We start from the raw sequence: 14,305 nt of genomic DNA on the forward strand, positions 1-14,305 counted from the left end.
CAGCTTCTCTCTACAACGATGCCCTTTCAACAGCACTCGACTCCCTTGCACCTTCTACCACCCGTCACAGCCGGCCAGCTAAACCCCAACCTTGGCACACTAGTGTAACACGGTACCTCAGAAGATGTAGTAGATCAGCTGAGCGACGGTGGAGAAAGTCACGAACTGATCCTGACTTCATCCACTTCAAATTCATGCTCTCCTGCTATAACCGAGCTCTATCATTAGCCAAAGAACAATACTTCTCTTATCTAATATCTACTATGTCCTCCAAACCACAGCAGCTGTTTGCCACATTTAACTCACTCCTATGCCCTCCTCCATCTATCAATGTTACCGCCCAAGACCTTGCTCATTTCTTTAATGAAAAAATCGATCTCATTAGGCTGAGCATACCGTCCGACAACAATCTCAGACCAACGTGCAGTCCACTCACATCTACTTTGCACTCCTTCACCCCTGCAACTCTAGATGAAGTTAGCAAACTTCTAGCCAGCTCAAAACCCACCACCTGCTCCCTTGACCCCATACCCTCTCGCCTTCTCCACCCAATCTCTGATACACTCTCTCCTGCACTTACCCACCTATTCAATCTTTCACTCTCTACTGGTACCTTTCCATCATTATAGAAACAAGCACTAATCACTCCTATCCTCAAAAAACCTTCCCTTGATCCCAGCTCTCCCACTAACTATCGACTGGTCTCCCTTCTTCCATTCGCATCCAAATTACTAGAAAGGCTTGTTTACAAACGCCTGATCCAGCATCTCACTCACAACTCCCTCCTCAACCCCTTGCAATCTGGCTTCCGCCCATCACACTCAACTGAAACTGCACTCACCAAAGTAACCAATGATCTTCTATTGGCAAAGTCTAAAGGTCATTATTCCATTCTAATCCTTCTAGATCTCTCTGCAGCCTTTGACACAGTTGACCACACACTCCTCCTAGACATTCTACACTCATCTGGCATTTGTGACACTGCTCTTTCATGGTTTACATCTTATCTGTCTGACCGTTCCTTTAAAGTTTCCTTCTCTAACTCTACTTCTACTACTTTCACACTCTCCGTTGGAGTTCCTCAAGGCTCTGTTCTTGGCCCCCTGCTGTTCTCGCTCTATACAACTTCACTAGGAAAACTCATTCAGTCATTTGGACTTCAGTATCACCTTTATGCTGATGACACCCAACTCTACTTGTCTACTCCTGATCTTTCTAATTCTGTCCTTTCCCAAGTCACAGACTGTCTCTCTGCTGTCTCCTCCTGGATGTCACAGCGCCACCTGAAACTGAACCTTTCTAAAACAGAACTCATTATATTTCCTCCAAGATCTTCCCCTGTCCCTCAGATATCACTCACCGTAAACAACACCACCTTTCATTCCACCACACAGGCACGCTGCCTAGGAGTCATCTTAGACTCTCATCTGTCTTTTTCACCACACATTCAAACACTTGCAAAATCTTGCCGTATTCAACTGCGCAACATTGTTCGAATACGACCCTATCTCAGTTCAGAATCAACTAAAACACTGATTCAGTCTCTCATCATCTCCCGCCTTGATTACTGCAACTTACTCCTCACAGGTATTCCAACAAGTCACCTTTCACAACTCCAATCTGTTCTAAACGCGGCCGCTAGACTCATTCATCTAGCTCGCCGCTCAACATCAGCTGCTCCCATATGTATGTCCCTTTACTGGCTCCCAATCTCTTCTAGAATCAAATTCAAATTACTTACACTCACATTCAAGGCCCTTAATAATGAAACCCCTCCCTATATTTCATCTCTAATCTCCAAATACACTCCTTCACGAAACCTACGCTCTGCTTCTGATCTTCGCCTCACTTCTCCTCTGGTCACTTCTGCCCATTCTCGTCTACAAGACTTCTCTCGGGCTTCTCTGGAACTCTCTGCCACAAGCTGTCAGACTTTCTCCTTCCTTCCAAACTTTCAAGCGCTCCTTAAAGACCCATCTGTTTAAAGAGGCTTATTCAATGTACCTTAATTAATCATTGCTGTATCAAAAATGACAAAGTGTTTATATAATCCTAATGTCTCAATTGTACCCTAACCTTTTAGTTTGTAAACTCTAATCTCTAGGTCCTTCTAACCCTATTGTACTCTGTAATCCTTGTCTGTTATCCACCATTTATTCCCTGTTTGCTATAACTGCAGTAAAGCACTGCGTATCTTGACAGCGCTATATAAATAAATGATGATGATATTTCAGTCTCTTATTCAAATCAATGCATGATTGCTAGGGTAATTTGAACATATTGCTGAAATTGCAAACTGGAGAGCTGCTGAATAAAAAGCTAAATAACAAAAAACACAAAGAAAAAAAAACTATAATCAAATAAAAGGTATTGCAATTTTCTCAAAATATCACTCTATACATCATACTAAAAGTTAATGAAAGGTGAACAACCCTTTAAACCCCTTTAAACAATGTTGACAAAAATGGCTAATAGCTGTTTCTATTTATAAAGGTTGGAATGGAAAAAACATTAGAGTCTCAAGCTGCAATTGGGTCCAAAGAGACAGAACAAGACTTAGAATTAGTCTCGCAGTGCACCCTCTCTAGCAGACCAAAGGCTGCCAGACAGGCACATCTCTATGGTGGCATAGCCAACAGCCGACAGGAATTCAAACAGATCCCTAATGGCTTCAATGAAAAGTAAGTAATATTCGTAATACATCTGCAATATCAAATGTTTCCCATGCCCTAACCCACAAAAGAAACTAAATCATATTATCTTTCAGGTTCTACGGTTTTTCAGAGATTGCCAGTGGTGAAAATTATATTATATTACAATCTGCATAAATTGGTTAAAGTTGTCAAGGTCCTGTAGAAGTCAGTGGGAGCTGCACTGATCTTTTTGGAATGCTCTAAATAAATTAAGACTTTTAGAGGTTTTTGTAGGAACTTGAATTTTTAGAGGTATTCGGATTTTGTAGCGCAGCATTCAGCAAAATTTTCCATTCTTACTTTTTTTATTCTGTTTTTTTAATAAATCTCATGACATTAATAATTTTAGAGTTTGCGACTTTAATTGTGGTTTCAAAACCACTAAAACCACTAAAACCACAAAAATGAGAATAAATTGGCCCCCATGTCTTCCCAGGAGATTTTATTTTCACTCTCTGTGAAGAATAGCACTATAAGGTATATAGAGCAATTGAGGTCACTGGAAAAATCCTTTGTATAAATAATTACTTAAAAGAGGTATTCTTATTCTGCATCATCCTTCAGTTGTGACTTTAAAGTATGTTGAAGAAACAACTGTATGTGTAAACAGCATTGCATAAGCAACCTTCTTACAATGCTGCATATGTAAACAAAAAGGAACATGTTTTTGAGCCTTATGGACAAGCCATACATTCACCCTTATAAAACAGAAGTTGATATACGCTGCTCATTACATTGTGGTTAATGGAAAAACAGCCCTAACACTATACTGCCCCCACCCACACAGCAGATGTTCCAGCAGTGTATGCTTATTTATTTAGCTTATTTCTTTCATTTAACTATAAAATCTTCTGGTTAAGTTTCATATGCTTGAATTGCCTTGTGCAATTTAAAAGAATTGTTTGGACTGAATACTTAAAAGTCTATTCCTGTGTGACAGATCTGAACTGTTTGTAAGACTGAAGACATACTCATCCAATGGAATGATCTTCTATGTCTCTGATAAAGAGGAAAACAATTTTATGACTCTCTTTCTGTCTCATGGCCGACTCACCTTCATGTTTAACCATGGGCAGCAAAAGATAAGGATCAAGTCTCAAGAGAAGTACAACGATGGCTTATGGCACAGTGTAAGTTGTAGATCATTGCTCAATTACTCCTTTCCAGAGCCCAACTCAAATGAAAATGCCCAGAAGCTCTATTAAACAATCTGTAATGCCTTAGTACACTATATTAATACACACACACACACATATTCCCTTTTTTTTTAATTTACTGCATGATTGCATGCTTGCAGGTGGGCTGCTGTAAATTAGTATCAAATCCTCTTATCTCAAACATTTCAGTCTGCCTGATAAAATGACCTCTTAAATTTTTACTCAGCTTAAACTACATATACTAAAAATTATTCTTGAATACTTGGAATCTGATGCATGAACACTTTGAACCAGGGTTTTCTTAGAAACCACTTACTGTACATTGTTTGTATGTTTAAACAATTTTGAAATATTTGTGGTCTCGAGGCATCTGCTGCCCTGATGTTAGCTGCTTAGTTTCCAGTGAATGCACAGTTTTCTTCAGATGGAAACAGATTGTTACTGGGTAGTTTGTAGAGGAAGGCCTGAGAAAAGCTGTTGTAGAAACTACCAAGTAACCACCTGGAGAACGTTTCTAATGCTCACTCATCTTTTATTAGTCTACTTTGGACATGTCACATGTGTGCTTAAATGGTAGTTCACCTTTAAGGTAACTGTTAGTATGTTATAGCCCTATTGTTAACAATTTTTCCTCGTTCTATATTGTTTGTAGTTTCAACTTTTTTGTCTTCTCTGTCTCCAGCTTTCAGATGGGGTTCACTGACCCCGGAAGCCAAAAAACGTTTGCTCTGTGAGGCTACATTTTGTATTGTTATTGTTACTTGTTATTTTTTTTATTTATATTCAGTCCTCTCGTATTCATATTCCAGTATTTCATTTAAACCACTGCCGAGTTGCTTCATTATATTGGAGGCTAGCTTCCAGGCTGATAAAATTGCATCCTAGTGAGCTGCAAAATAAACAAACACAAATAATGTAAAATGAAGACCTATTGCAAATTGTCTTAGAATATAACTGGCTACATAGTAAGTAAGGTTGAAAAAAGACACACTTTCATCAAGTTCAACTTTTTAAGTCTATATAAAACCTGTCTAACTGCTAGTTGATCCAGAGGAAGACAAAACCCCATTTGAATCCTCTCCAATTTGCCTCAGAGGGGGAAAAATCATTCCTGACTCCAAGAGGGCAATTGGACCAATCCCTAGATCAACAGCTATCTTCCATAACCCTGTATTCCCTCACTTGCTAAGAAGCCATCCAACCCCTTCTTAAAGCTATCTATGTATCAGCTAGTATGACTGATTCAGGGAGAGAATTCCACATCTTCACAGCTCTCACTGTAAAAAAAAACTCCTTCCGAATATTTAGACAGAATCTCCTTTCATCTAATTGTAATGGGTGCCCTCTTGTCAGCTGGAAGGACCTACTGGTAAAAAAAAGCATTAGAGAGATTATTATATGATTCTCTTATATATTTATACATAATTATCATATCACCCCTTAAGCGCCTCTTCTCCAGCGTGACCAACCCCAACTTGGCCAGTCTTTGCTCATAGCTGATATTTTCCATAACTTTTACCAGCTTAGTTCCCCTTCTCTGGACCCTCTCTAATTCAATAATGTCCCATTTGAGTCCTGGAGACCAAAACTGTACGGCATATTCTAAATGGGGCATTACCAGCACTCTGTACAGTGGAAGAATAACCCCCTCCTCTCATGAATCTATGCCCCTTTTAATACAGCTCAAGATCTTTGTTACCCTTGAAGCTGTTGACTGGTATAGCTTGCTACAGGCAAGTTTATTATCTACATAGACTCCAAGGTCCTTTTTCATTATGGATTTGTCTAGTACAGACCCATTAAGTGTATTATTTGGATATTTTTACATCCCTGGTGCATGTCTTTAGATTTATCAATGTTGAATCTTATTTGCCACCTAGCTACCCAGATTGCCAGTTTGTCAGGAGCCTGCTACAAGGATGCCAAATCTTGGATGGAATTAATTGGGCTGCATAGTTTTGTGTCATCTGCAAACACTGAAACATTACTTACAATACCCTCCCATAAGTAATTAATGAACAAGTTAAATAAAAGTGGGCCCAATACAGAGCCCATAGGTACCCCACTAAGAACCTTACGCCAAGTAGAGAATGAACCATTAACACCCACCTTCTGTACACAATCCTGTAGCGAGTTTCCTTTCCATGTGTAAATGACTTCATTAAGCCCAACAGACCTTCGTTTAGAAAACAGTAGTTTGTAGGGTACTGTATCAAATGCCTCGGCAAAATCAAAATAAATCACATCTACTGCTCCCCCGCTGTCCAGCATCTTACTTACCTCATCATAAAAAGCAATCAAATTTGTCTGACATGACCTATCCTTCATAAAGCCATGCTGATTGCTGCTCATAATGCCATTCACTAGGGCAAAATTTAGAATGTGATCCCTTAACAAGCCTTCAAATAATTTGCCTACCACAGATGTCAAACTTACTGGCCTGTAATTGCCAGGCTGAGATCGAATCCCTTTTTAAATATAGAAATGATATCAGCTTTAAATAGAGAAATAGAGGCCGGTCTAAAACTGAACTAAGCTTTCTTAGAACCCATGGTGTATTTGATCTGGCCCTATTGCCTTATTCACATTAATTTTTAGTAAAGCTTTATGAATATACTTAAAAAAAACTTTTTGGGGTTAGTCTCGCCTCTGCTGCAATGTGCTCCTCATTTCCAATCTTTGACTTCCAGATTGCTGTTTTACAGCATTTATTATAGTTTTTATATTTGTTAAATGCAAGTTCTGTCCCCACATACTTGTAGTTTTTAAATGCCTTTCTCTTCATTCCTATTAACTTATTTACCTCTATATTAAAGAAAAACGATATCCCCAAAATTAATACTTAAGCAACAGATAGTCTACATCAAATTAAGTGGCATATGAAAGAATCTTACCAATCTGGAATATATATTAAAGTAACTGTAACTGTAACAAGAAGAAGTGTGGAAGCAAAAGACAGAACTCCGTCTGTTCATTGGCTCATGTGACCTAACATGTTGAGAACAGTAATGATTTTAAATGCCAATCATTGCTGTTCCTTGTTTTTAACAGAAAACACAAGGCCCAATCTATGCTCTGCATGTCAGCCTTAAAATTTGATTTTCTGAAAATCAGGGTTTTTGTAGCCCCAGTGTATATTAGTTTTTTGCACCAGACATTAAATGATATAACATTATGGTCACTATTGCCCAGGGGGTTCTATTGCACATTTGCTATATGTTGTGGGTCATTAAATGTCACTAGATCCAGTATAGCATTTTTTCTGGCTGGCTCCGCAATAACCTGTGCCATAATTGTCATGCAACTCGTTTATCAACTTGTTCCCATTAACTGCCCTGGCAGTACATTTGCTCCTGTCAATATCTGGGTAATTAAAATTCCCCATTATCATTACATTCGACCAACTAGTAGCCTTTTCCATTTGCATCGGGAGCTTAGCCTCCTCCTCCTCTTTACTTATATAAGGGGTTCTATAGCATACTCCTACAATTAATTTGCTCTTTACAATTGGTGAAGAGCTCCACCCTTATGACTTCCGCCCCCTCATTTTCTAACATCGCCTCCTCCATTATATTAGCTTTTAAATCCTCCCTAACAAACAGACACACCCCTCCTCCTTTTCTATTGCCTTTGTCCCTCCGAAACAAAGTATAGCCACTGATATTAACTGCCCAGTTATGCGACTCATTCAGCCATGTTTCGACCACACCAATTACATCATATTTCTCCTCCAGCTCCAGCACCTCCTGCTATCACATTTTACTAGTCAGACTTGCATTTGTAAACATACATGTAATACTGGTACGATTTACATATATGACATGTGGTCCTCACTGTCCTTAACAGTACCCCCAACCATAGCTCCTCCCCATTTTCCTTTCGTATGCTACATCATACTTAAAAGTTGATTTTAAGGTAAAATACTAATTTATAATAAGGATATGAGCACTGGAAACCAGGGGCCTAGGGTGACACATTGTGCAGCTACTTCACCCATGCTAAAGAGAGGCAAAGGTCAGACTGAAGATATCCACAGAGTGGAGAAGAGGAGATTGGGACCATGATTTACACAACCTATTTTTACTGAATTTATACTTCATAATGAAGTTCATCATTTGATAAATATGCTTAGAAAGTGGGTTTGTTCTGTGGTGACTGCTGATTTCAGACTTTAGTAAATCTGCACCTTAGTGTTCCTTAATCTGACTTAAATCTTCTTTTGTGCTGGTGACATACACATGCAGAGCGGGCTTCATATAGATGTCCAGTACCCATGCAACTAATAGCATTGTGCACTAGACCAGAAAATGTAATTATGGTCAGTGGAAGGTAATGCAAAGACTAACTTTTGAATACATATATATACACCACGTATTATTGTTTTTTTGTATTTGTTATAGATATCTACATTTTGTTAAACAAGGGTATTTAGAGGGCTTTGCATGAGTAAGACGAAGCAACATATTTCAAATCAATATTTACTATAAGAATTATTATTTTTCATATTGTTAATACAAGTATAGGGTCTATTATATGGAATGCTTGAGACCTGGGGTTTTCCAGATAAGGAATCTTTCTGTAATTTATATCACCATATCTGCTAAAAATCATTTAAACATTTGCCATCAATATGGATTCATGCAGCTTAGTTACCATCAAGTACATAGTACAGTTTATTAATACAGAGAAAAGCACACCATGTTTATGAATTTCCAGATAAAGGATCTCATACCTGTTATATGTTTTAAGAGTAAATGAAGGCATGCAATTGAATACAGAAATGTTACTTTCCACTGTTACACTTATTCACATTTATTTTTTAATTTTTTATTTTTAGTAAAGCTTTATGAACACTCTCAACCAGCATCTTTTTACTATTATATACAGCTCTACAACTTTTGCATTGATATGGTATTTTTTATTTTATTTATACTGAAATATTTGCTTCTGTTCCTGTTGTAGGTGTTATGCATCCGGGAAAAGAACAAAGGAAGATTAATCATTAATGGGCTCCGTGTATTAGAAGACAGTACTTCTGTTGCTGCTGTTATTTGGACTGTGGATGCACCATTTTATCTAGGAGGTGTAGCGCCTGGAATAGCAATCAAAAATGTTCAGGTAGATAGACGTACTTATTCATCATAATTGTTATTACTACAGCCAGGCTAACAGTATTTACACTAAAAGAATAAACGATGAGCAAGCATAAAGCTAATGTCACAGATGTAAATGATGAGCCAAAATAAGGCTAATTCCATTGCGTTGGGCCAGGTGTAGTCGACAGAGAGCAGATTTCAACACACGTATGCATTTTGCTGCCAACTCCTCTCCAAGCCATTAGCATCATAAAGTTTAGCCAAAACGGAGCACTCGGAGTGATGTGAATTGAAGTGGCGAGAAGCCATGAAACACGTAAAGCGGATGATCTGATATTTTGTATGTTGACACGCTGTTACTTTCTTTTAACTTGGACTATTAAAATTTAATGATTTTAACACATCACTCCGAGTGCTCCGTATTGGCTAAACTTCATGGATTTGACCCTGAGGGGGACGGATGTTACGTGCAGCATGGAGGTGAGAGTGTGAGAGAGATGTGATGCTCCCCGTACCTGGCTCGTGTTTACCATTAGCATCATAGTATCACTCCACCAAGTTAAGTTCCCCAATGTCTGACAATAATAACCATGGCACATAGGTAGATTTGTTGCCTGTGGTTAAATCTGCACTACAGTGGGTGACAAATCCCCCAAAAAATACTTTACATAGTTTGATGTATCATAACTACTGTGCAATATTACAGTTATTTTGCTTAGTTTTTATTCTTTTTTACCTTTTTCAAATCACCTTTTAAGACTTGACTTGAGTGGCAATATAAATGTAAGGAAAAAACTAGCTAAAATCCTTGCAAGACATCCAATTGTTGCAGTCATTAGTGAGAGTGTGCTAACTAATTGGGCATCATGGACAAATTCATAATTTGGTCTATAGAACCAAATATCTGTTACTATCAGCTAGATTTTTAACAAGTGCTGTAAAGACATTTCATTTGGGTAGTTATATAAGATATGTAAATATGACCTTAGAAATTTTGCTTTTCTACCTAAATGTTTAGTTTATTCCCAATTCTCTTATTTCCTTAGATCAACTCAGCGTACAGTTTCAGTGGCTGCCTTAGCAATTTGCAGATGAATGGACGCTCTTTGACGTCACCTTCCCAGACATTCAGTGTAACACCTTGTTTTGAAGGCCCCATGGAATCTGGAACCTACATTTCATCAGAAGGAGGATATGTGATTCTTGGTAATGAACTACTGAATGAAAACATTGTGTTACATACCACCAATGCACCATCATGAGTGTCTGGACAAAAGTGTTTATTTGACAGAAACACGTGAATCAACACAGACAAGTAAAATACCGTGCTGCATTGGCATACTGAAAGAACCCTCTAATACTTCAGCTGCCTTCAAACCAGTGTGAAATTCTGTGAAAATTAATATATTTCAACTGCCCGCACAAGACAACTTTTTCAAAATACCAAAGATAACTAGCAAATAGAACCCAACCACATGAATGTCAGTCACCAAAAAGAAAAAGCAACCCTCTTATTGGAGTAGAAATTATAAAGTGCACTTGTGTTTAGTTGGAAAATTATACAAGACTTCCCCTTTAACCAATGGGAAGAGTAGCTTTAGTTACTTTCATATGTGTAGTTCACCAAGGTGATTTTAAAGTCACAAGTGTTTAATATATTATTCTTAAAAAACTCATGAAATAAATATTGTTTATCTAAAATAAGCTCACAAGATAAATTGATCAACAAATAATTGATAATAATGATCTACGAAAGAGGCGACTAACATTAAGTATGATGTTGTCACTTAAGCACCTTTTTTAACCACTACATGTTTTCATGACAAGTACATTTATTATTTTTGCACTTTGGCAAAGAGTACTGGATTAGCCGAAATGTTAGTCTCCATCAAATAAAACACAAGAGAATGCTAGAAAGTCTTACAGCCATTTGACTGATTACTTTATCTTTCCCTCTTGTAGATGACTCCTTCAGTACTGGGTTAACATTTGAGTTTGCCCTTGAAGTCCGTCCACGAAATAACTCTGGAATCTTGATTCACATACAAAATGTGAATGGAGAGTATTTGAATTTACACATGAAGCAGGGACAGGTAGGCAAAAGATAAGTTTTCTTATTCTTTGAATAATTGTACTTAATTTTTTATTTGTCCAGAGAAAGTACATTCTTTAATTTCCCACCAGCACACTGATCAATCAATAAATAGCTCTATCTAGACAGGGGAACCTGCAAAATTAGAAAGACTGTGATAATATTTAGGGCAAGGTCTGCAAAAAAATATAAATTTGTAATGTTATATTAGACAAAGTAAAAAATAAAATACCTACTCCTTAAAGGGGTTGTTCACCTTTATGCTAACTTTTATTATGATAGAGAGTGATATTCTGAGACAACTTGCAATTGATTAGTATTCTTAATTTGTAGTTTTTGAGTGTTGAGCTTTTTATTCAGCAGCTCTTCCATTTGCAATTTCAGCAATTTGGTTGCTAGGGTCCTAATTGCCCTAGCAACTATGCATTGATTTGAACAAGAGACTGAAATATAAATAGTAGAGGACCTAAAAGAAAGATGATAATCAAATGTAGCAGAAAAAATAAATTCGTAGGGTTACAAAGCATTTGTTTATAGATGGGGTCAGTAACTCCTATTTGGAAAAAGTCAGAAGAAGAAGTCAAATAATTTTAAAAAACTATAAAAAATAAATAATGAAGACAAATTGAAAAGGTGTTTAGAACTGGCCATTGTATTACAGACTAAAAGTTAACTTAAAGGTAAATAGTGAGAGGGTAATAAAGCAAATTATTAATGTCAGGAGGAAGGAGCAAGAGAGTATATAGTATAGTTGACGGTAGAGTAACTAGACTGTAGACAAAAACAGACAAAAAGATTTGTGAGTAAGAACGATGGTTAACACAAGTGACTGGGGGAGAGAGGGGTAAAAGCTAATACTATTTTGGATAAAGATATAGAGTAGCCAGTAATTCTGTTGAATTCTAAAATAAATTCTGGATTTGGTGCATCATGATTTAAAACATCAATATACAGAACAAAATCCTGCCCAGTGACAAACTTTATATTTTTAAACATTCTTGACCTTGCTTTTTTAGCATATATATTATAGAATTTGTTGGGTTTTGACAAGCACTAATGACTTACAAACTAAGTTCCAAAGTAAGAGACTACTACAGAAATCCAGTACAGGGTGCAATCGCAGGCAACTAAACAGCTACTTTCTAAGTATGGCATTCTACATAGTTACTATCCATGGTACTATGTAAAACATGTGACAGCAGCTAATTGAACTGTATATCATGGCATTATAGATTAATAATAGCCCTAATATGATTTTTTAAGTGTTATTAAGGAGTAGTTCTCCATTTTATTAAATGAAAAACGAATATAGTGCTGACTGTATCTTCCTATAGGTTGTTGTTAAGGTGAAAAATGGCAACAGAGAGTTTTCTACACATGTCCTACCAAAACAGAGTCTCTGTGATGGCCAGTGGCACCGAATTGCAGGTGTGTATGACCTACAATAACTGCAACTTTTCTAATATTTGGAATTGAATACAAATAAATGTGTTTATAAGTCCCCAGATCTAAACTATACAGCTGCTAGTGTTCACCAAAACTTTGGTAATGTTATTTAAAATGTGTACGCAGGAGCTAAAGTATTGTATGTGAAGCAATAACAAACTGATTTTTGTTGTTTTACAAGTACAGCACTTTTCTCTAGATACTAGTACTATTTTATCCTCCATATTGTTTCACGCTACAGTATATGCAACTCATTTCACATAGAGAAGATTGTATGCTGCATAGTGCCAAATACCTCTCAGAAGTCTTATAATTCTATGATTTTATTTAAGTGATACGAGATGGAAATGTAGTACAACTGGATGTGGATTCTGAGATAAACCATGTGGTGGGCCCCATTAACACCAAAGTGCTGGAGCTGAAAGAGCCTGTGTTTGTTGGAGGTGTACCAAGTAAGTTTCTCTACAGTGTGTTGGATATTTTGTCTGGGCCATTCACTGCAGCATCCTGTGTGATATAAAATGAATGCAACACAAACCCAAGTGCTATCAGTTTTATTGAAATCCTGTATTTCAGAACATATTTAACTGTACAAGACATGTACTCAAGATAACATTCTGAAGTTAGCTAGATCTGCTCGTTTGGTGAGGTTGGCAAACAAGGGCAAATTTACTTGATTGTGCACAGCCATATTGTGCTGTTTTATTTGTTTGACCCTTGGCCCAGCAATTCGATCTACAGTAACACGACTCTGTGTAGAAAGTTGTGAGGTCCTTATCTGATGAGACTCTTGAACCTACAAGATATTGGGCATCACACAGAATTTTTATTGATTGAAGTACAGCACCAAAAGTCTTTTCTATAGATAAAAATGCCTTAATTCTAACACTGGCGGGTACCTGGTCGCTTATCCAGGTCCTGCCAGTGTTCCAATAAAGGCATTTTTATTTATAGAAAAGACTTGTGGTGCTGTACTTCAATCAATACTTGTGAGAGGATTGGAAGGTGGCCAGTCAGGGTACGTGCACCAGGACTCACAAGTTGAAAAAGTGGGAGCTGATTCTACCAAATAAGCAATCACACCTTCAAAACCTTCAAACAGACACTGACAATTATTATATTCCATGTTCTTTCTCTTTTTAGATTCTTTACTTGGGCCTACACTGACTACACGCAACTCTTTTACTGGCTGTATCCGTAACTTTGTGATAGATGAACATGCTGTAAGTTTCAATAAAGCATCTCTTGTCAGTGGGGCAGTGAGCATCAATTCCTGCCCTGCCGCTTAGAAGTCCATGCTGTAACATGTTTATAATAAACAAATAATTTCGAAATGAGTGTTGGTTTATTGTATACAGTATATTGGAAAGACAAGTTTACAGTGCTATGAAATAATGCTTGACAAAGGGGTTACGCCCCAAAACGTTGCATCCGCAATAAATGAGCAAGGGTTTTCCCTGCTAGAAATAACCCAAGTTGTGCCAGTGATTTCTCTGCTTTTCACGCAAAATTACCAAAGTTGACACGCCTATTGTCAGGCTGGCGTGCAAATCTTACCTTGCAGACTGTCACGGTCGGCACCCAACACCAGAACAAACACCAGGCACCCTGGTCTCGGCTCGTGCTTCACCAGTAGTGTGACCGCCTTTGGGCCTCGGCAGGAGCCCTCGGCTTACTTGGATGCCACCTGGACTTAAACGAGAGGTGCAAGATGAGGGTTCTGGATAGGCAGAGGGGCACGACAGTAAAGTAAAGTCTTTGAACAGGAGATCGCAGTACAAGGCATTTAGGCAAAGGAGTAGTCAGATCAGGCCGGGTCGA

The 14,305-nt window shown here is 37.7% G+C and overlaps 1 protein-coding gene across 2 annotated transcripts in view; it reads left to right on the plus strand.

Annotated features, from left to right (window-relative positions):
* lama4.L (laminin subunit alpha 4 L homeolog) overlaps window positions 1-13,818 on the plus strand; it is an 84,512-nt gene extending 70,694 nt beyond the window's left edge. For both annotated transcript variants that reach the window (XM_018263292.2, XM_041562985.1), the window contains 8 exons: window positions 2,494-2,681; window positions 3,634-3,823; window positions 8,813-8,968; window positions 9,993-10,152; window positions 10,909-11,039; window positions 12,373-12,466; window positions 12,817-12,936; window positions 13,628-13,818. In XM_018263292.2, coding sequence (XP_018118781.1) covers window positions 2,494-2,681; window positions 3,634-3,823; window positions 8,813-8,968; window positions 9,993-10,152; window positions 10,909-11,039; window positions 12,373-12,466; window positions 12,817-12,936; window positions 13,628-13,773 — 1,185 coding nt within the window. In that variant the 3' untranslated portion in view covers window positions 13,774-13,818. The remainder of the gene's footprint in view (window positions 1-2,493; window positions 2,682-3,633; window positions 3,824-8,812; window positions 8,969-9,992; window positions 10,153-10,908; window positions 11,040-12,372; window positions 12,467-12,816; window positions 12,937-13,627) is intronic.
* Window positions 13,819-14,305: the final 487 nt, after the last annotated feature.

This window comes from Xenopus laevis, chromosome 5L (assembly GCF_017654675.1).
Source record: "Xenopus laevis strain J_2021 chromosome 5L, Xenopus_laevis_v10.1, whole genome shotgun sequence".
Classification (NCBI taxonomy): Eukaryota; Metazoa; Chordata; class Amphibia; order Anura; family Pipidae; genus Xenopus; species Xenopus laevis.